The sequence below is a fragment of the Leucoraja erinacea genome, chromosome 4, assembly GCF_028641065.1.
Source record: "Leucoraja erinacea ecotype New England chromosome 4, Leri_hhj_1, whole genome shotgun sequence".
NCBI classification, from domain to species: Eukaryota; Metazoa; Chordata; class Chondrichthyes; order Rajiformes; family Rajidae; genus Leucoraja; species Leucoraja erinaceus.
Window position 1 is genome coordinate 87,035,882 of NC_073380.1, and position 23,362 is coordinate 87,059,243.

The 23,362-nt window shown below is 43.8% G+C and overlaps 1 protein-coding gene across 1 annotated transcript in view; it reads left to right on the forward strand.

Moving 5' to 3' along the window:
• The window catches only part of tshz1 (teashirt zinc finger homeobox 1), a 240,483-nt gene that overhangs the window by 87,315 nt on the left and 129,806 nt on the right, over positions 1-23,362 (forward strand). Inside the window, exon 2 of the mRNA XM_055634749.1 lies at positions 18,320-21,433. Within this exon, the coding sequence (XP_055490724.1) occupies positions 18,320-21,426 (3,107 nt within the window). The 3' untranslated portion in view covers positions 21,427-21,433. The remainder of the gene's footprint in view (positions 1-18,319; positions 21,434-23,362) is intronic.

Below are 23,362 nucleotides of genomic sequence, written 5' to 3' on the forward strand. Positions count from 1 at the left end.
TTTATTTCAACACAATTAAATCTTTAAAATATTTTATTTTCCTTAAATTAAGCATAAGGATTTGTGGGGGACATTATGCCAAGGCAGCGCAGAATAATAAAAAGGAACCCCACTGCTGCCTGCTTTCTTTAATGGACATTTCTAGTTAATTGGATGTATTAAGAAATATCTTTCCTGATTAACTTTGTTAAAGAAACCGTCACATCGCTGCTTGAACTACAGTCTTCAGGGCTCACTCAGATTGCAGCTGCAAATTAGCGTGGGATTGATTTCAGATCCTCTACACTGTGTAAAGGAGATGGAGACAGAATATGTGACCGATGAATGATGCAAAGAGAAATGGGCCTAGCTTCAGCATCCCACATTTACATCCCAGATCCTAGAAAAATCAAATACGAGAGGGCGTAGCTTTAATGTGAGATTATATGAGATATTTCGGGCATTTTTTACACAGTGGGTGGTGTTCCTCCATTGTTCCGACACAGAGCGGGCCTGAACATCGGGCCGCCTGCCCGTAGCGGCGACAGCGGGGGGTACGGGAGCCCCCGACCACGGGAGGACAACAGAGGAGGATGACTGAATTTTGGAGCCTTCCCTCACAGTGGGAAACTTTGATCCCGCTGTGTGGGGATGTCTGTGTTAAAGACTATCGTGTTCTGAGCTCATTATTATTCGTATGGCTGTGTGGCGATCACACATTTCACTGTACCAATTGGTACACGTGACAAATTAATGTATCTTATGAGTGCCTGGAAACATACTGACAGAGTTGGTGGTTGAGGTGGACACAATAGTGATATTTAAGAGACGTTGGGATAAGCACGTGGATATGGAGGAACACAGATTATCTGCAGGCAGATAAGAATTGGCCTTGGCTTAATGTTCGTCACAGACATTGTGGGCTGAAGGGCCTGTTATTGTGCTCGTACTGTTCTATGTCCTATTAATTTGAAATTCATCAATTACCATTGAGGAGGTAGCGATGAGCTGACTTCTTGAAACGCTTCCGTCCCTGTGATAGAGTGCATCTGCAGCTGAATGGCCATTTTAGAAGGTAAGTTAGGGATCACATCTGGAAATGTTTTAGAGGGCAGATTTCCTTATCTAGAGGACATTAGCAATCCGTGACACAGTTCTCGAGGCCTGGGTTCAATCCCGACCTCTATTGCTGTCTTTGCAGAGTTTGCACATTCCCTTTGTGAGTTTCCCCCACGTGCGCCCTTCTCCATCCCACAGACCTGCGGGCTGTCGGGTCAATTGGCCACTGTAAATGGTGTAGGTGAATTCTGGAGGGAGTTAATGTTAATGTGGTGAGAATTAAATGGCATTAATGTCAGATTAGTGTAATTGGCTGCTTGATGGTTTTCATGGTGGGCTGAAGGGCCTATTTTTGTGCTGTATGACTCCCTGAAAAAAATCATTCAGTGCTCCCATTCTCACCAGAGTTGTTACAGATTTTTAATTGATTAACTGGACTTAAATTCCCTAGATATTGATGGGAATTGAACTTGTATCACCAGATTTATGTACTTTTGGCAATTTGACCATAGTATACCTGCACCCAAATTTTTATTTAACAAGACCTATTTGTCTCATGTAAAAAAATTCTGCTGTTGTTTAAAAGCTATCAAACTAATCCCCCTTGTTCCTGAAATAAAAGTACAAAATTCTGTAAATACTCGGCTGGTCAGGTAGCATCCACAGTGGGAGAAGCAGAGTGAACGTTTCAGGTTGTAAACCCCTCATCAGTTCAGAGTAACCTGGAGAGTTCACTGTTCCTCCACAGAGACTGTCTGTCCTGCTGAGTGTTTTCATTTTTCTCTGTTTGCATTTCAGATTCCCAGCATTTACAATGGTTTAACTTTCAACTTGTTTTGCAGTACTGCTTCAGTCTGACTGTTTTAAAGAGAGAGTTGGATGTAGCTCTTAGGACTAATGGAATCGAGGGACATGGGGAAAAAGCTGGAATGGGTACTGATTTTAGATGATCTGCCATGATCGATGAGCTGAATGGCTTACTCCTGCACCTATTTTCTATGTTTTTATATTTCTATGTCTTCACCTTTATTTGTGTAAAAGTGTAGACACAGAGATGATGTTTCCATTCATATAACCATATAATAACCATATAACAATTACAGCACGGAAAACAGGCCATCTCGGCCCTTCAAGTCCGTGACGAACACTTATTTTCCCCTAGTCCCATCTACCTGCACTGAGACCATAACCCTTCATTCCTTTCCCATCCATATACCTATCCAATTTATTTTTAAATGATAAAATCGACCCTGCCTCCACCACTTCCACTGGAAGCTCATTCCACACAGCTATCACTCTCTGAGTAAAGAAGTTCCCCCTCATGTTACCCCTAAACTTCTGTCCCTTAATTCTCAAGTCAAATACAAATTCTCAAGTATGAGACAAGTCTAGAACTTGTTGCCATGAATATATTGTAATTGAATTGAATTGAATTGAATTAAATTGAATTGAGATGGTCACCGCTATATCCAAATAAGAATTCAGTGGATATCTCAAAAATAGGGTGAAGGGACGGCATGGAACTTGCTTCCAGACAGTGGGGTTGATGTAGACAGCGGAGATGTGTTTACGTGGAAGCTAAATAAATCAATATGGGAAGAAATCCATGATCATATTGAATGGCGGTGCAGGCTCGAAGGGCCGAATGGCCTACTCCTGCACCTAATTTCTATGTTTCTAAATAAATAGAAAGATCGGGGAAGAGATAAGAGTGAATGAGGTATGTTTGGAATATAAGCACTAGTATGGTAGTACATAATCCAAATAGTGGTCTTTGGATCTCACTGTTGGTTATGAGAGCAATAAGAGTGTTGAGCCAAACACAAAGTGCTGGAGGATCTCAATGGTTCAAGCAGCATCTGTGGAGGGAATTGACAGGTGATGTTTTAGGCTGGGACCCTTTATCAGATCGATGTTAGTCAATAGTCTGCCAACAATAATGGAGACAGACAGATTGAGAAAGAGGGAAGAGGTACTTAACATTCCAGCATCGTCATTTCCTTGTGTCTCCATTTCTAATAACTTTATTTTTTTCTTTGAAAGATGTAAGGTGAGGTGAATTCTGTGGTAAATCTCTGCGAGCGGAATTCATAATTGTCAATGTGAGGGTTAACAAAAGTGCTGTGAAAACTTATCCTCTTCATCCCAGCTAAGAAACACTTCCTTCCGGGCTTGGCTGTAGCATGGACAGGATACAGCTGTAATATGAAGTTGTAATGTCACATCTTCCACTCAGTTAAAATGAAGAGCAAGCCCACATGATTTAATTCTCATGGATGCCTGATCAAATATCAACACCCACATAACACAAAGCACTGGCTTGGCAATTCTCATGTGGATCTGCCCACGATAAATGAGCTAATTGAGGAGGCACTTATCTGTAGTTGCGTAAATAATGATGCAACTTTCCAACAATGATGAGTACTTGGATGTAGAGGGTTGGAAGACATCCCAAGGTGTTTTGCAGGAACTTCATAACAACATTTGAAACCATAAAGGAAGCTATCTGGGGCAGGTGATTAAATGTTAGGCTAAAGAGCCAGGTTTGAAGAATTTCTAGGGAGGGAAAAAGAGAGATGATTTAGAGAGGACATTTCCGAGTTGACAGCTTTGGTGGGTTTTGACACAGTCAGTGCTGGTGTAGTGAAGGAAATCCAAAGCTAACTGGTGGGATTCTGGAATGGGCTGCCAGGGGTGGTGGTGGAGACAGATACGACAGTGACTTTTAACAGACTTTTGGACAGGCACATGTATATGAAGGGAATGAAGGGTTTTGGATCACGTGCTGCCATAGGGGATTAGCTTAACTTTGCATTATGTTCAGGGGAAACATAGAAACATAGGAAATTAGGTGCAGGAGTAGGCCATTCGGCCCTTCGAGCCTGCACCGCCATTCAATATGATCATGGCTGATCATCCAACTCAGTATCCCGTACCTGCCTTCTCTCCATACCCTCTGATCCCCTTAGCCACAAGGGCCACATCTAACTCCCTCTTAAATATAGCCAATGAACTGGCCTCAACTACCCTCTGTGGCAGAGCGTTCCAGAGATTCACCACTCTCTGCGTGAAAAATGTTCTTCTCATCTCGGTTTTAAAGGATTTCCCCTTTATCCTTAAGCTGTGATGGGCATTCTGGGCTGCAGGGCCTGTTCCTGTGCTGTACTGTTCTATGTTCTATGTTAGGAGACCAGAACTAGAGGAGAGCAGAGATGGATATACGGCTGGGGTAGTTTGTAGGAGGAGGCTTGGACGGTACTTTCCCTTTTAACCAGGAGGGATGGAACTTCAGCTGGGTTCAGTTTCACACTGTGGAGAAAAGTGTTCTTCTCCTTCTTGCGTTTGGGGTAACAGAAGTCTGCAGCAGGGTGATGCCATCCGGTTCGACATCTGTAGGTGCCTGCCCTAAAAAGGACGTATGCTCTGGGTTGGCGCCAAGCTGCGGCGACTGAGATTGCGTTTCTGCTGCTGTCTCTGTTTGTTGTCGTTCACCTGACTCAGGTCAGTTGATAGGGCTCACCACAGGGAGGTAGACTACAGGAGCCCCAAAGAGTTGCACACCTCTATCTCATTTGGGTTTATCGACGTAACTTAAAATTATTTGAAGCTAAGAATGAATTGTTAGTAGCCAGTAAGCAAAATGTTGTCGCCTAGATTTTGATGGGTAGCACTTTGATCTTTGAATTCGATGGCTGTGGGTTCAAATTTTACTCATGAGATTTGGGTATGGATTCTAGATAGGTGTTCCAATGCAGCACTGGGGGAGAACTGCATTGTTGGAGGTGCTGTCCTCAGAGAAGACATGGGACTCCACATTGACGGAGGTCTCAGATGAATGCAAATGATGCCAATCCACAAATTGAAAGAGAACCAGACTTGTTAGTTTGAAACTTACAAAACTTGCAAAACTTACAAAATTCTTAAGGGGTTGGACAGGCTAGATGCAGGAAGATTGTTCCCGATGTTGGGGAAGTCCAGAACAAGGGGTCACAGTTTAAGGATAAAGGGGAAATCTTTTAGGACGGAGATGAGAAAAACATTTTTCACACAGAGAGTGGTGAATCTCTGGAATTCTCTGCCACAGAATGTAGTTGAGATCAGTTCATTGGCTATATTTAAGATGGAGTTAGATGTGGCCCTTGTGGCTAAAGGGATCAAGGGATATGGAGAGAAGGCAGGTACAGGATACTGAGTTGGATGATCACCCATGATCATATCGAATTGCGGTGCAGGCTCGAAGGGCCGAATGGCCTACTCCTGCACCTATTTTCTATGTCTATGTTTCTATAAACTATATTATGCTTGATTTGAAAAACACATAAAACCCTGCTGATCTGCTAAGCTGAATTAAACATCGAAAATGCTGTAAACACTCAGCAGGCCAAGCAGCATCTGCGAAGCTACAGAGATCAGGTCTGAGATCTTTCAGGAATTTGGACAGAGTCTCAGACCTCATTAGATATTTTGGTTTTGTTTTCCACTGATGCTGTTTGACCTGCTGATCATTTTCTGCTATTATTGTGCTTAACCTAACGCTGCCCCAGCTGCTGAATAAAGGCTTTGGTTGTTTCAGCATCCTGTGAACAGCAAGCTACAGGGCACCAGCACCACCCTGAAGTGGTTGCTTCATTGTTTTTAAAATGTCTCTGATAATTAAGAACAATTGAGTTTGGTGGAAATAATTTAACAATTTAAAAACTATTATCAATATAAATATTACACAAAAGACATTAAACGTTGGTTAAAAGCATATATTTTCAATGAAATAAATAAATAACATGGCTAAATGCACTTTTATGGTGAAGGTTGGTAAGTGTATTCCAAGAATCGGTCTGTGCCCAATGCGTCAAATGTTGCAGATGCTAAATTGAGGGGTTATTGTGGACTAACAGGCAATCTGCAGTTATCCAGTTGTTGTCCATGGAACCACCAACCAGTTATCATTGTTATCTAGCTAATTATCATGCTGCTATTTATGGGAGCTTGCACTGCACACAATGGCTGCTGCACTCCGTACAATAATACAATAGTAACTGTGCGCCAGTAAGTTCTTCACTGACTGTAAAGTGGGTTGTGATGTTATGCAATGCAAACTCCCACCTCTCTCTCCACACTGACCCACTATCAAATCACAGTGATTCGATATGTTCAGTTTGCACTTCGTACGACGACGTAAACAGAGAATGAACGAAAACATTGCTGTTGATATTCATTCATATTTTGGTAGGAGCACCACTGTAATGAAAAGAGTGTTATAGGAATGTTCCCTTCCATCACGGCCTGTGAAGAACCATGTTCCATTTGAAGTAGCATTCTTCTAAAGGGAAACCACATGTGGACATGCTAAATTTCTTTCATTCTCACAAGCCCCACCATTTCCTTTTTTTAAAAGAAAACTAGAGCAGTTTTTTGTTAACTAATCATTTTAAATTCAGTGGAGCAATCCTCTTGAATTTGTCTAAATATCTCTACTCGCATATGCATGTTGCAGATGACAAAAAGAAACTCGTTTTTAAAATACCTCCTTTGTTTTAAGTCGTTTTCCTTCTGCCTTATTCAAATCTCCTTTAAAAATCAGAAATGCAATTGTTGTTTCTCTGCAAGTATTGAAGTGGAAAAGAGCATCTGTAGGTACCTTCTAGCCATCTTCCCCATGGGCAGAATATCAAATGAAATGGTGATCAATTGCACACTTTTAGTAAAAAGAAAAGAGGAAAAGTCTATTTGGTTCTGTCAAGGTGAGTTGAAACTGACACAAACCTTCATTCTCTTTGTTTACACCAGGTTTGATTCCTGCTGGACATTTGGTTTTATTATGTAATAAATAATCTTCCCCCCCTCCCTGCCCATCACACAGTGGGCAATACAAGAAAGTGATACTGATTCTGGCTGATGGATTATAAATCATTTGAGATGAAATTGCACGATAATTTGAAATTTTAACAGTTTGCATTTTGCAGTTGGGATCGTTTTGCAGACTTGCAGTTTTTGTTTAACGACCATCTTGCATTTTATTAGTGGCTTGTTGAGACATCTATCACACCGTTCCTCTCCTGTTAGCAGTGGACATGTTACTGCATTAAGGAGAGTTGCACCATTGACGCCCGCATTAGCTGGTCCAAAAAAGATAGCTGTATTTTCATTGACACTCAATGCATTACCATAATTGGCTTTTCTACATGATAGGGCAGAGGAAATAACAATGTCATTTTATTTACAGCCAGAGTGTCCCTTTATGAGACTTCTCCAAGTTTCTGCCGTGCTGTGTAGGTCAAATGACATCTTTTGATCACTGCTGTCTAAAGATATCAACGCTGAGTGGCAAGTAATGGAGAACCAATGACAAACCAAATCTGGCAAAGAAATAAGATTGCCAGTTTCCTATTAAACAGCCTGCTAAACAGCGTAGCATCACTGTGTCTGCTATGAACCTACCCTGACCACCTAAATCAGTGGAGTGAAAGGAGACTGAATTGAACATTAGCGCTGCAAATGACTGCAATGATTGCCACTGCCCGCCCACACGCGTTCCACCCCCATCTCCTCGTCCCATTTCTCCCTCTCCCCACCAACAACAAAAAAAATAAGCCAGCAAACAGTGAGTTATTGTTACCCGCTTCTTATCCGATTTGATTTTCATTCTGCCTGGCGCTGATTTTCTGATCTGGTTTATTTAGGGTTTGACATCAGCCAAATGGTGCAGTGGGATATCTCTGACAGATATTCTTATCGATTTAACAACTTGCACATCGGAGAGAATGCTATTTCCTTCACACGCTTCTGCATGTCGGATATGCTCCTTCTTGATCTGTGAATTAAAAGAAATGTACATTTATGTCTTCACTAAATGTGATGGACCTGCGAGCTCAGAAGTTATCCCATGACATTTTAGTCCAGAAATTCACGCAACAATCTGATTTGTTCTTTCCTGCTCATAAGGAAACCTCAGGCTCATTTTTCTCTCCTTTGTGTGTTAGTGTAGATTTTCATTTGCTGCTGCGTCCCCCTCTCTATTACTGCTAGTTCCCTCCCGTTTTTATACACCTTGCCATCAGTGATGATGAAAATAGATCCTGAAATGCCTGCTGTGTTGAGTTGGAATCGCTGTGAGCCCCAAGGCTTTGCCAGACCAATCTCTTGTGCCCTCAATAACAGACCCATCTTGCTCTCCGCAACAGTGTCAACTGTCTAGGTGAGCTAGGTCTGTGAGTACGTGAAGTGACAATGTGCTTGGAGGGGTTGCCGCCTCTACTTTCGTGTGTGGCCTGACCCATCTCCTGGAGGTAACCTATCTGACAAAAGAATGATTTTTCTTAGAGCATCGAATTTTTAAAATAATATCCGACTAGATTCCTATTATTGCAATCTATTTAGTCATTAGAATTAGGTATAGTACTTGTGATGCAGCGTAGAATTAACTTAGAACAATGCAGCACAAGGGGAAGTTTGTCAACCCATTATGCCTGTACCAATTTTCTGAATATTCTCTCCATTTTGTTCCATTCTTCTTTCCTCATTGGGCTCTGATTCATGTATTTTTTTTAAATTCCCACTGCTTTCATGCTCATTTCAGGCAGTGCATTGCACAACATAACACTACACCATTGTGACAAGACCTCACGGGCTTTTATGCCAATGGACTTTATTTTGGGGATTCCTGTTTGTGAACATTACAATGAATGACAACTGGCATGAGTTCCAAATGTTTCTTTCAATTTCTCCAATCTACAAGGTTGTTGAACACCCCATCAACCCAATCTAATTAGACATAAACGTCTTAAGATGTCGCCAAAGCTTCCTTTGCTCCTTCATGGCAACAGTGACAATCTCAGAAAGTATTAGCTAACTGGAATCTAGGGATAGAAATTACTCTATAAGGAGGCCACCTGGGCACATTTACTCTTGAACCTCATTGATTGCTCCCCATTCCCTGCCCTTCCTCCAAAGTCCAATTAATGTCTGTTTCTCAGTTAATTATCTAATTTTATAGGAAAGGGTCCAGAAAAGATTTACGAGGATGTTGCCAGGACTAGAAGGCCTGAGCTATTGGGAGAGGTTGAGAAGGCTGGGACTCAATTCCTTGGAGTGCAGGAGGATGAGGGTTGATCTTATAGAAGTGGATAAAATCATGAGAGGAATAGATCGGGTGGATGGTGGATGCACACTCTTGCCTAGCAACTAAGGGAAAAAAGTTGTTCGGCACGGACTTGTAGGGCTGAGATGGCCTGTTTCCGTGCTGTAATTGTTATATGGTTATATGGTTATAGGTGAATCGAGGATCAGAGGACATAGATTTAAGGTGAAGGGGAAAAGATTTAATAGGAATCCAAGGGGTAACTTTTTCACACAAAGGGTGGCGGGTGTATGGAACAAACTGCCAGAGTAGGTAGTTGTGGCTGGGACTATCCCAACATTTAAGAAACAGTTAGACAGATAAGTAAAGGGCGCATCTCTTGAAGGGTGAAAACAAATGGGTTAAGGCTGTTGAAGGCCGACAATGTCTTTATCTCTGTTATGTATTGTTAATAGCAGGCTTGTGGGATATCCCCAGCATAGCACATAGAGCAGTACAGCATAGAAGGGGCCGATGGCCAACAATGTTTGTGGCATGCTTGATGCCAATTTAAACTGATCTCATGAGCCTGTATATGATCCATATCCCTCTATTCCTTGCACTTCCATGTACCTATCTGGAAGCCTCGTATCTGCCTCCACCACCACCCCTGGCAATGCGTTCCAGGCCCCCAGCAGGCCAGACTATACTAGGTAAAATGGAAAAACTGAGTCAAAGTCATGGATAGATGATTGATGGAAATAGCCAGTTCTCATACTGACAAAGAGAAAGAGTGCTACTGTATGTAAAGTTGGAGGAATCGGTATTCAGTCTGATGGACTGTAGTGTGTCTGGATCAAAGACATGTTGTTGCTCAAGCACGCGTGGAGGCCACAGACATAGAGGTCAGACTGGGACGGGGATGGAGAATTTTAATCCTCTGCCCCACTCCCTCTGAAGAATGTTAATTTTCAATCCCGCTCCCACTCTTAGCCTAGCTGTCTGTAGCCTCCTGTACCGTTGGAACAAGCCCAAAGGCAAACTTGAGAAAAGGCACCTCATCTTCTGCCTGTGCATATTCCAGTCTTCCTGATGCTCCAATGTTAAGTTCCAACTAAACCCACTTCCTCCACCTTAACAGCTGGTGTATTCTAGATCACAACAACTCACGGCATCAAATAAATTCTCCTCTTGTTTCTGGATCTCTTGTGAATTAACAACTTACCTGTAAAAAAAAATCAACAAATTTGCTTCTGTCTTCTTCTGAAGAGTGAAGAGGCTGCATTTATTTAATTTGAAAGCTGAGGTGAGAGGTCAAGTTTGGTCAAGTTTGGTTGTACAGGCATACACAGGGAGGCAGCAAGTGGTTGGGTCACACCGGTAATTATTAAGGGCATTATTAAGCGCATGTATGCTTGCATGCATGTATATTTCATGCAATTTAACATGCTGCTTTGTGGATGTGATCCGGGGGTGCTGAGTACCTAGTAAGCTGTAAGAAAAAAATATTAAGTCAGTTGAGAAGGAGATAACTCCATCATTAAAAACAGAACATTACAGGTGAAAGGGGGATATGTGGTTCAGGATAGGTGAAAGTGATTGGGGTGAAAACACTTTGAATAAATATTATAAAATCAGCTCATCTTCAGAACATCTCCTTACCCTTTAATAACATCCACTGAATATGATTTTTAATTCGATAAATTAATTGTTCCTTGCAAGAAGCATGCATTAATTTGATATGTGGGCAGCGTATTGTAGTACACAGCAAGGTTAGGGAACTGATTTGCACCAGGGAACTGTTTGAAATCATGTAAAGGGTTTACATTGTGTAAGCAACGTGCCCCATGGTGAAGTGCATCGCTTATTAGTTTTCTAGCTTACAGACCTGCTTACTGAGGGATTTGTGTTAAAAAAAAGCAGCACAGAGCATAACTTGCTGCCTTACAGCGCCAGAGACCGGGCTTGATCCTGGCCTCGGATGCTGTCCTTACGTGGTTAGTACGTCTCAGATTCAGATTCAGATTCAAACTTTATTGTGATTGTGCAGTGTACTGTGCAGGGACAACGAAATACATCTCCCTGTGACCATGTGGTTTTCTCTGGTTGCTCTGGTTCCCCCCCACAACGCAGAGACGTGCAGGGTTGGAGGTTAGTTGGCTACTGTCAATTGCCGCTCGTGTGTGGGATAGAACTAGCGTACGGATTCTACACTCGGTAGGACTCTAAAGAGACCATGAGCCAAACTGTTGACATGCGTGATGTACCTTGTGGCTTGCTGTTCTTGATATAACTGCTGATGCCTCTGTTATTTGGTGATGCAAAGCAAGGAGAGAGTTGAGATGGCTTTGAAGAGCATCACCAATGATAGTGGGGGTGGAAACACCTCAAGTAAATGACATTAACGTCTGTAAATCCTCCTCTTGAAAAACAGTAAATAGTCACTGCCATCAGTGCAAAACAACCTTGCAATACAAACTCAACCTCCAGCATCTACAGCTCGGCAGATCTTTCCCATTTGAACCCCTGTCCGATCCCCACTCGACATCTATAGTCCTCTGAAAGTTCATAAGGAAGTGGGACCTTTGAATCTTAATCAGCATCATTAATTAATTAATTAATACTTAATCGATTATGGCAGATGAAAAATAATCTTCTTTCATCTTTTGCAGTTACATTTCACCAATTTTTAAAAATGTTTATGGTAATGTTAAAATTCAGTTTGCTGGTGTCAATATAGGCATAATGTAAGCTAGAAAAAAGAAGGGTATTAATTTGAATTGAATTGAATAAGTTTATTGGCCAAGTATACTCACATACAAGGAATTTGCTTTGGTGCTCTGCTCACAAGTGACAACATGACATACAGTGACAATTAAGAATGGCACATCAAAGATTAAACATTAATAATAAAACATTATCGATTAAACATGTGAATTAAATAAAATACCCAAGTAAAAGGAGGCTACAGATTTTTGGTTATTGAGTAGAGCTACTCCTCGTGGGAAAAAAGCTGTTTTATGTCTGGCTGTGGCGGCTTTAGCAGTCCGGAACTCATATATTGTGTAGCTCATATATTTAAATAGCACCCCATGACGACCCGCATGTTTAAGCTAATAAAATACTTTTGAATGCAGTGACTGACACAATGCAGAAAATGCAACAATGTTTTTGGCGCTGCCACAAGCAATAATGCAGAACTGACGAGATAATCTTTACTTTTCTAATGTTTAAGAAGGAACGGCAGATGCTGGAAAATCGAAGGTAGGCAAAAATGCTGGAGAAACTCAGCGGGTGAGGCTGCAATTATGGAGCGAAGCAAATAAGCTACCTTTCGGGTCGAGAGCCTTCTTCAGACTGATGTGGGGGGGGGGGGGGGGGGGGGGGGGGGGGGAAGAAGAAAGGAAGAGGCTGTGGGAGAGCAGCTCTCCCTCAGCCCACTGTCTCCGCCTCTTCCTTTCTTCAAGTTCCGCATCCCCCCCCACCCCCCCCCCCCTACCCTCACATCAGTCTGAAGAAGGTTCTCGACCCAAAACGTTGCCTATTTCCTTCGCTCCATAGTTGCTGCCTCACCCGCTGGGTTTTTCCAGCATATTTGTCTACCTTTACTTTTCTAATGTTGATTGTGTTATCTACACTGGCCAAGTTGATGAGGAAAAAAGGAATACTTATCTTTCCTCAAAATAGTTTCAAGCTATCTATTACATTCCTAATTCCCCACTGCCCGCCTCTCGCCCCCTCCCCCGCTTCCCGCGCTCCAAAGAACGCTAGGCCTTGAAAGTTAGATATCAGGTGAAGTGGGAGTGAAGTGTCTCTAACCTGATGGTTTGTTAAAGCAGGAATGTTATAGCAAGTGGTTTATTATTAATATAGTTACTTGTGTAGCTCATTCACTAGTATTGTTTCACCAGATCTGTGTACTCTTTAAAACATTTGAATTATAGATACAGTATGGAAACAGGCCCTTTGGCCCATCGAGTCCATGTTGATCATTGATCGCCTGTTCACATTAGATACCCCACTACACATTGGGAGCAATTTGCAGGGCCAGTTCACCTATAAACCTATTAAACGTCTTTGGGATGTAGGAGGAAACCAGAGCAGCTGGAGGAAACCCACGCAGTCACAGAGAGAATGTGCAAACTCCACACAAACAGCACCCGAGGTCAGGATCGAACCTTGGTCTTTGGCGCTGTGAGGCAGCAGCTGTACCACTGCGCCACTGCACCGTTTGACAGGTCACTGTGGGAAACCAGTGATCCAAATCTTTAAACTCTACGCTTTTACCTGAAACCAATCAATACGTGATTTTTCCCCCCAAAACCATTTTAAGAAATGTTCCCTTAAATTGTCTCTAAACGGTAGTCAGCTGGTATCAACCCTGATCCAAGAAGTGATAAATAGTGCTGCTCTGCCATTATCTGTCACCACAATCAACATCTCACCTCCTGTTCTCACTAGACTTTTCAAAATGCATCAGCTTACATTTTTCACGATTAAGTACCATCTGCCATTTCATTGCTAACCTTACCAGCTCATCAGTATGAAAGGGATGAAAGACAGTGGCTGATGTTGAAGTTTTTCCTATATTTAGAAGATGTTCTTTCCCAACCTCGCTCCAGAAAAATTTCAATTCACATTGGTTTAAGTTCAGCGATTGTATCTAATGACAGTAGATAAGTTTGGGTTTAGGTTTATTATTATCACATGTACTGGGGAACAGTGAAGAATTTTATTTTGCTGGCTGTCCAAACCGCTAGGAAGAGCATGTAAAGAGACTCCATGCTCTGGCACCATCATTAGGGGACCTCCGCAGCTGAATGGTCTGCTTCTGTCGGGGGTTGCTACATCAGTTATAGAAATGGTTGGCATGAGCCTGCAGATGCTGGAATCTGGGGAAAAAATCAAACTGCTGGAAGAAATCTGAGGATCAGGCAGTATCTGTCTGACGACATTTCAGGTCAGGACCCTTCTTCAGACTTGAGCCTTTAGTATGAATAAATGTCCCAACCTGAAACGTCACCAGTCCATTTCCCTCCACAGATGCTAGTTGAGTCAGCTCACTGAGTTCCTCCGGCAGATTGTTTTTTTTTGCTATAGAAATGGTTTCTGTTTTTGTTCAGAGTTGAAGATGAAAGTGGCTAAGGGGATCAGGGGGTATGGAGAGAAGGCAGGTACGGGATACTGAGTTGGATGATCAGCCATGATCATATTGAATGGCGGTGCAGGCTCGATGGGCCGAATGGCCTACTCCTGCACCTAATTTCTATGTTTCTATGTTTCTATGAAAGATAGTGATTTAAACAAAATTTTAATTTATATTCGTGATAGGGAGTTAGCATTTTATTAACATTGCATTGCATGTATTTAGCATCTTTAAAGTACCAAAACACTCAGAGGTAGTGGCATAAGAGCATTATCAAACAAAAAGTGATTCCATGGCACCACATTAACCAACCTGACCTCCCGGTGGCTCAGCACTTCAACTCCCCCTCCCATTCCGTATCCGACCTCTCTGTCCGGGGTCTCCTCCATGGCCAGAGCGAGCAACACCGGAAATTGGAGGAACAGCACCTCATATTCCGCTTGGGCAGTCTGCATCCTGGGGGCATGAACATTGAATTCTCCCAATTTTGTTAGCCCTTGCTGTCTCCTCCCCTTCCTATCTCTCCCTCCTCCTTTTTCCTTTCTTCTCCCCTTTTTCCTTTCTCATCGCCGCACCCACCCCCCATCAGTCTGAAGAAGGGGTTCGGCCCGAAACGTTGCCTATTTCCTTTGCTCCATAGATGCTGCTGCACCCGCTGAGTTTCTTCAGCATTTTTGTGTACCTTCGATTTTCCAGCATCTGCAGTTCCTTCTTAAACACATAGGTAGCAAACAGGTTCTGCTTTATATAAATGTCAAAGAGTATGTTTTAGCACATTAATTGGCTGCTGTAAAATGTGCTTGGTATGTAGGGGAGTTGATGAGAAAGTGAGATAATATAGAACTAGAGTGAATGAGTGACGGGTGGTTGGGTGTGGACTCGGTGGACCGAAGAGCCTATTTCTAGGCTATGTGATTCTATGTCTATGTCCTTCAGTCAATTTTGTCTATGGCAGAATATACACAAAAATCGCCCAATACGGTAACCATACCTCTGCATCACTGCAATGAATGACATCAAAAGCATATACGACTGATAGAAAAAAACAATTAGTAAAAATAGAGAGAGAGTGAGGAAACTAGTTTTGTTGCTTGTAGTAATTAATGTGTGTACATACATCAAACTTTTGATTTGATAATACGATGAAAGGTAGATTGCATGTACGGGTATCTTTAAATCTGCGTTATTATCGAGGGATAGCCTGTATCTAAGTAGACATGAGAGAAAATGGGGAAAAAAACATTCAAAGGCAGAAATTTTAAGGATGGTCTTAAAGGAGTAGGGAGATGGAGATATCTAGCGAGAGAATTCCAGAGCTTCAGATCCCAGGCACAGTGGCTCCTAATGAATCATATAGAATCTAGAATCATATAGAAACTAAGGGATCATACAGAAGAGAGAACTCTCAGAAGAGTTTACGGAAGAGTTTAGGTCATGAAATTATTTGAAAACAAGCACAAGAACATCGTAATCATGATATTATTCAAGTGGAAACCAATGTAAGTCATCGGGTAAAGAAGTTATAGGTAAATGGGACCTTATGGGAGGTAGGAAATGGACAGCAGGACTTCTGTTTACCTTAAGCTTATGCGATCATGAAAGGCCAACCATATATATATAATACTGAGGCAATAAATATACTTGATGATTATCTGTTCCTTCCATAAGAGATTCACTTCCCTTGACTGTTATACATCTTGATATGCTGTTGTTTACTACTAATTCAATATTCATTTGTTACAATCTTTTTCTGTTGCATATAATGTGAATCATCTTAGCATCTATTGTTTGTGTCATTTAATTGGGAATTTTAAATAAAAAATACCTCTAGAGGATAATATTCCTTTAAATAGTTTTTGCTTGGATTACTTTAATTCTTTTGCACTTTATGTTCAATCTTGCTTTTTTTGTGGTTCGTTTCAGTTGTAAGACTTCAATTTTGTTATTTTTTTTATGAAGCAATTCTAACATTGTGGCAAACAAACCCATGCATTAGGTGCATCTTTCTATTGAAGCATAATGCAGCTGTAAGCAAGAACACATTTATATCAATGATCGACTATAAACAATCTGTTTTAATTAGACACAGCCACATCTCAGTGGTTTTTGAAGGCAACACATTTGACTAATCTTCACTAGGAACGTTTTGTGGACTAAAGTTATGATTTGAGGAAATGAAATATAGGAAAGTGATTTAAAAAAAAAATCAGTCACCTCCCATTGCAAAGTTGCGAGTTATGCACTATTGCAATGAGAGTGAAATTCTCCAAGTGCTTGTCATGTTTCTGCATTTGCATTTTAGTACACAGAATTGAATGATAATTTTGTAAAGTAAAATAGTGTAATACACGGTATTACTTAACATTAAAAAGAAATTTGGCTCAGCATGAGAGTTCTTAATGGGGTGGAAACACAATCTCCTATTTCCCTGCAGTCCCTCAGGATCGAGGATAATTTGCTTCTACTCTGACTGTGCGGTTTCTAAGCTGGCTGATGAGGGCAGAGTTGGGACTGCAGACTTTTCCACGGGTGGTGCTTCATGGGTAGGGTGGGTCGGTAGTTTGGGATGTGGTGCTCTCCTTACGCCTGTTAAACTGAGTTTCTGTGACCGATGGCCACCTGATCCTCCTTCCATGTGGGGTGCTTGAGACCTTTAGCGTTGGTCCACCTGGTGTTGCTTTGAGGCAAAGGTGATGAAGATCAGAGTGCACGGATTATAGCATGGTCAGTACACCAGTCACCCATACCTGGGACCAGATGGGTGATGGGAACATCTGGAACCAGATGGGTGATGGGAACATCTGTAACCTCTGGCGCAGACAATGACATTGCTTAATGGGGATTAGTGCCTGGATTAGGGGTATTGTTATGAGGTCGCCTGCTTGTTGCTCTAACAAAACAGTTTTAGTTAATCCATGCTTTTAGGATCTGTACTTGCTAAGGTTTAATGATTTATTTCCCTCAATAAAGAAAAAAATATTCTATATTGATCAGTATTCAATTTTACAAAGGCTCATTCACTGATGTATAAATGGCCTGCCTGCACCTGGTCCAAATCCCACCAAACTTTTCTATCCATGTACCCATAAGTGTGTATTTTAAATGTTGTCAATGTCCAGTCTCAACAGGCTAGAAGAATTCAGCGGGTCAGGCAGCATCTGTGGAAGGAGATGGGCGGACGCCATTTTGTATTGGGGCCCTTCTTCAGGCAGAAGCCTTGATTCTGAAAAAAAACCCCAGTTGAAATATTGATTGTCCACTTCCCTCCACAGATGCTGCCTGACCCGCTGAGTTCCTTCAACAGCTCTCCTATTTTTGTTGGCATCACATGGAATCTTGCAGCACACGCATTAAAAAAAAGGACCACACATCAAGAAATCATGCCCAGAGATTCACTGTTAAACGGTTATCTAAATTAATGGATTTTTAGCCAGAGGATTTGTACTTGCTAAAGTTTAATGATTTATTTCCCTCGAATCAATAAAGAAAAAAATATTCTATCTTGATCAGTATTCAATTTTACAAAGGCTCATTCACTGATGTACAAATGCCCTGTCCCACCTGGGAAACCTTAACGGAAACCTATGGAGACTTTGTGCCCCACCCAAGGTTTCCGTGCGGTTCCCGGAGGTTTTGTCAGGCTCCCTACCTGCTTCCACTACCTGCAACCTCCGGCAACCACCTGCAGCCTCCGGGAACTGCACGGAAACTTTGGGGGGGGGGGGCGCAAAGTCTCCAGAGGTTTCCGTTCAGGTTTCTTAAGTGGGACAGGGGCATGTCGAATAGAGTATTGCATATTTCTGAGTATAATTATGATGGGCAGGCAGATAAGAGTTTGTCTTGGCATCAAGTTCAGCTCGGACATTGGGATGAGGGGTCTTTTCGTGTGGTGTGATGTTCTATGTACTATGTTCTACAAATGATTCAGATGGGATGTAGATTCAATGGGAGGTGCCCTGTGCATCGGCAGGCATTGGTTAGCTTCCTGCTGATCCACAATGCTTGATTTTTTTCAACACATTGTGTTTCCTCAGCCTGCCGACTCTGTGTAACATTGTCCTTATTTGTCCTTCCTTTGGCAGCGTATGTTCCTGAAGAAGAGCTGAAGGCAGCCGAACTTGACGAAGACCTTCCGGAGAAGGAACTGCCTCCGGAGGACGACCTGGACCACGAGTTCCAATGCCCCGAAGAGGACGAGGAGATCAAAGAGGAAGCCAGCTACCCGACCTCGCCGGCCAGCACGCCGGTACACCCGGACCCAGGTTACAGGTCCCCCGCCAGCGACACCAGCGACCCGCTGGCTGATCTGCGGAGCATCTCCTCCAAGGAAGGGCAGGAGAGGGATGAAGGGGTGCCAGGTGAGGATGTCCTGCAGGCTTCACGGGACAGCTTGGCCCAGATGAAGGCGGCCTATTCCAACCTCCTGAGCAGCTCCTACTGGACCAGCCTGGGCCTGAACCTGAAGAGCCCCAATCAGGCCAGCGGCAGTGGCAGCAGCAACGGCAGCAGCCACAACGGCAATGGCGGGGGTTTAGGCTACGACTGGCACCAGGCGGCCTTGGCTAAGACGCTCCAGCAGACGTCGTACGGGATCATCCCCGAGCCCAGCCTCTTCAGCACGGTGCAGCTTTACCGGCAGCAGAACAAGCTGTTCGGCTCCGTCTTCACCGGGGCCAGTAAGTTCCGCTGCAAGGACTGCAGCTCGGCCTACGACACCCTGGTCGACCTCACCGTGCACATGAACGAGACCGGCCACTACCGCGACGACAACCGGGACCGGGACTCCGACAACCCCCGCAAGTGGTCCAAGCCCAGGAAGCGTTCCCTCATGGAGATGGAGGGCAAGGAGGATGCCCAGAAGGTCCTGAAGTGCATGTACTGTGGACACTCCTTTGAGTCATTGCAGGACCTCAGCGTCCATATGATCAAGACCAAGCACTACCAGAAAGTGCCTCTGAAGGAGCCCGTGCCAGCCCTGGCGTCCAAGCTCCTGCCCCCCAACAAGAGACGGGCCCAGCAGGAACCTCAGCCCTGCTCCCCGGAATCTGCTTCCAACCCCTCGGGCCTACCCGCTGGAGAGTCGTCCTCGGGCCAGAGAGCGGCCAACCCTTACGTGACTCCCAACAATCGCTACGGCTACCAGAATGGAGCCAGCTACACCTGGCAGTTTGAAGCCCGGAAGGCGCAGATCCTCAAGTGCATGGAGTGCGGGAGCTCGCACGACACGTTGCAGCAGCTGACGGCCCACATGATGGTGACCGGCCACTTCTTGAAGGTCACCAACTCAGCCTCCAAGAAAGGCAAGCAGCTGGTGTTCGACACGGTGGTCGAGGAGAAAATCCAGTCCATTCCCTTGCCTCCATCCGCACCGGCACGGCTCGTGGTCCCCACTGCCCAAGCCAAGCTCGAAACCTCCCCGCCGCCGATGGCCGACGAGAGGAAGGAGCAGGAGGAAGAGCCGGCGGAAGAGGATGAGAAAGAGAGGGAGATAAAGGAGGAGCGGGAGGATCCTGAGGAAAAGTCGGAGTCGACTTCCCAATACCAGTATCTGCGGGAGGAAGATCTGGATGAGAGTCCCAAGGGCGGAATTGATATCCTGAAATCTCTGGAGAACACGGTCGCCACCGCCATCAACAAGGCTCAGAATGGTGCCCCCACATGGGGAGGCTATCCTAGCATCCATGCTGCCTATCAGCTCTCTGGAGCAATAAGGCCTTTCCATCCAGCAGTGCAGAATGTACAGTCGACTCCATTCTACACTAGCAACTTAAAGCCCCCGTCTTCCGAACATCTTGCCATGGTGGAGCCCTCAGAGTGCCAATCGCCCCCGCCTCTGAAGAGCAACGTCCACGCCATGGAGGAACTAGTAGAGAAGGTCACGGGGAAGATGGCCGTCAAGGCTGAAGAAAAGGCGGCGGAGAAAGAGCGGATGGTCACGCCCAGGATCAAGGTGACCGGTGGCTCCTCGTCGCCCAGCGTGCGGGACCCTCCCAGAGCCGACGACAATGACACATCAACGCAAATGTCGAGAGACGGCGACGGCCACGAGGTGAAAGTGAAGAAGGAGACCAATTTGGACGGACCGTTCCCAAATGGTAACGAGTGTTTGAGGTCAACAGTCAGCAATGGGTGTAACAGTATGGCAATCATCACTGACCAGTCACCCGAGTCCCCGTTTGTCAATCCACTCAGTGCACTGCAGTCAATCATGAACACACACTTGGGCAAGGCAGCTAAGCCCCTGAGCCCCAGCCTTGACCCCTTGGCCATGCTGTACAAAATCAGCAACAGTGTGCTGGATAAGCCCATCTTCCCTGCCACACAGGCCAAGCAAGCAGATATCGTAGACCGATACTACTACGAGAACAACGATCAGCCCATAGACTTAACCAAATCAAAGAGCAACAAGAAGCTGATTTCCGCCATGACGGAAACAATTCTCTCGTCTTCGCGGGAAAATGCGCTATTGGACATCTCCGACATGGTGAAGAACCTCACAGGGCGGCTGACACCCAAGTCGTCAACTCCTTCGACGGTGTCGGAGAAATCGGAAGCCGACGTCAGCAGCTTCGAGGACACCTTGGATGATATATCTCCGGTACAGAAGAGAAAGGGCAGGCAGTCTAACTGGAATCCCCAACACCTCCTGATGCTGCAAGCCCAGTTCGCGGCTAGTTTACGGGAATCTTCTGAAGGCAAATTCATCATGTCGGACTTAAACCTCCACGAGCGGGTGCACATTTCAAAGTTTACCGGCCTTTCCATGACCACGATAAGCCATTGGCTAGCCAATGTCAAGTACCAGTTGAGAAGGACAGGTGGAACAAAATTCCTGAAGAACTTAGACACAGGTCACCCGGTTTTCTTCTGTAATGATTGTGCCTCCCAGTTTAGGACTCCTGCCAGCTACATAGCTCACCTGGAGATTCATTTAGGATTTTCTATGAAGGACCTCTCCAAGTTATCAGTAGAGCAGCTTCGCGAGCAGCAGGCAGTTGCTAAGGTGATACCAAATAGACCCCTGAACTCAGTTGGGATGTCAGAGGAGGATGTAAACTCGACATTCCAGTGTAAAATGTGCAACAGGACATTTGTAAGCAAACATGCAGTCAAATTGCACCTTAGCAAAACACATGGCAAGTCTCCAGAGGACCATCTGTTGTATGTAACTGAGTTTGAGAAACAATAGTACCCAGGTAAGCCGATACACCTCCATGCACCTACTGCTTTACACAGAGCATGCTGGAAACAATCCAGGATGAGTTTAATGAACGTTTTTCTCATGTTATGAGCTTCTTATCTTTCATTTTGTTGTCAACACTTTCTATCAAATAATCTCAGGCACATAAAAGGAGGAAAGTCAAGCTGATCCCCCATTAAAGGTATATGAAGGTATTAGAGAGGGTCCAGAGGAGATTTATGAGAATGGGTCCTGGAAAGGGGGATGGAGTGGGGAAGTGGTACAGTTTCCTTCAGGGTAGGCTGAATAATGTGATGAAGGGTAGAGGCAGACTGGACAGAGTAATTCCATCAGTTGGAGGGATCGAGGCCCAGTAGTCATGGGGATAAAATAAGAGAGGAGAGAATTAAGAGTGACGTGAGGCTAAACTTTTTAAGGCAGCGTATGGATAGGATATGGAATGTATTGGCAGCAGTTGTGGAGGAGGTAGATTTCAATGTGGTCTTCAAGAGGGAAATTGGATGAATATATGGTGGGGGAAAAAACTTTACAAGGCTACAGAGAGTGTGGGGGACTAGAGAGTTGCTCGAGTTGAAAGCTGACATAGATAGGCACAATGGCCTCATACTGGGCCTACCCATCTATGGTTCAATGAGAACCATTGCAGCAGTTCCTTTTCTTCCTAGGGGATATTGTGATCAAATGGCCAATTTCAGGTTCTTGTTCCATGTACAGGTATATATTTTATTCCTGTTTCAGGTGAGCACATATTTAAGCTTGACTATAGAGGGCTTGACTTAGATAATACAACGAAATGCAAAAAAAAGCATGTTACAATTAAAATGAGATGACATTTTTGCAACTGTTTTTACATTATTACCCTTTAAACTTTAAACTGGAGTTGTGAACATAATTCCAATATACCTGCTGTGGTATTGTGAGAGAAAAAATAAAGGTTATATTCAAACTTGTATTTTATACTTAAAGTTGTGTGTTATATTACAAGCTGTTGCGGTACACTTTTTCAAATTAAGTGGCACTTTTGAAAGTTTTTCTGTCAGAGATAGAGTGCAAAAATGGTAATTTCTTTCCGAAAGTTTCTGTTTTCAGTTGTGTAAGCTTAAACTTCTTGTGCTGAATATTAGCCGGAAGCAGAATCCCAGGATATTTTGGGATTGTGTTGTTTGAAAGAATTGTAATACACAGTATTTTGAACGTTTTGGAAGAAATATCAATTATATCCACAAAAAGGGTTGGTGGGAACTGCTGCTGAACATCATAATCTCTGTACTTTGCATTTTGTTTATTGAGGAATCGAGGGTGATAGGTAATGGGCACAGAGAAGAGGAGTTGAGGCTAACACACATCAGCCACGGTTACATTGAATGGAGGGATGCACTTGAAGGGCCTGGTGGCCTACTCTTGCTCCTGTTTCTTTGTGTATAGGATGTTAAGAAAAGCTGATGGCAATGGATAAACTAAGTATGTAAGGGTGGGGTTTAATCTTTGATGGACATCACTAAGTGCAACTGAGACTATCGCCCAGTGCATTACCCACTGCTGGCAAAAATGTTTAGCTAAGGATGGAACCGACTAGATAGGCCATAGACCAACCCTTGTCTCGGTGAATGACCGAATAGATGCAAGTGATTCAATGGCCTTTTGCTTCATCTGTGCTTTGGCATCCTTTGATCAAACTTCCCTACCCCAGTGAAATGGAAATTTCAAGAAATTAGGGCGGATGAAAGGAAGCTATTTTCATTGTTTGGGGAGTCTGGGATAAGGAGACATAATCTTTTCCATGTTGAAAGGTTGGAGCCGAGTTCTGAAAGCTGCAGTTGATGCCGGGTTGATGGTTGATTTCAAGTCTTGTGAACCAGTAGTGTTCAGGGAGATGGGGCTAGGTTATGCAATGATCATGGTCTCACTGAAGGACAGAGCAGAA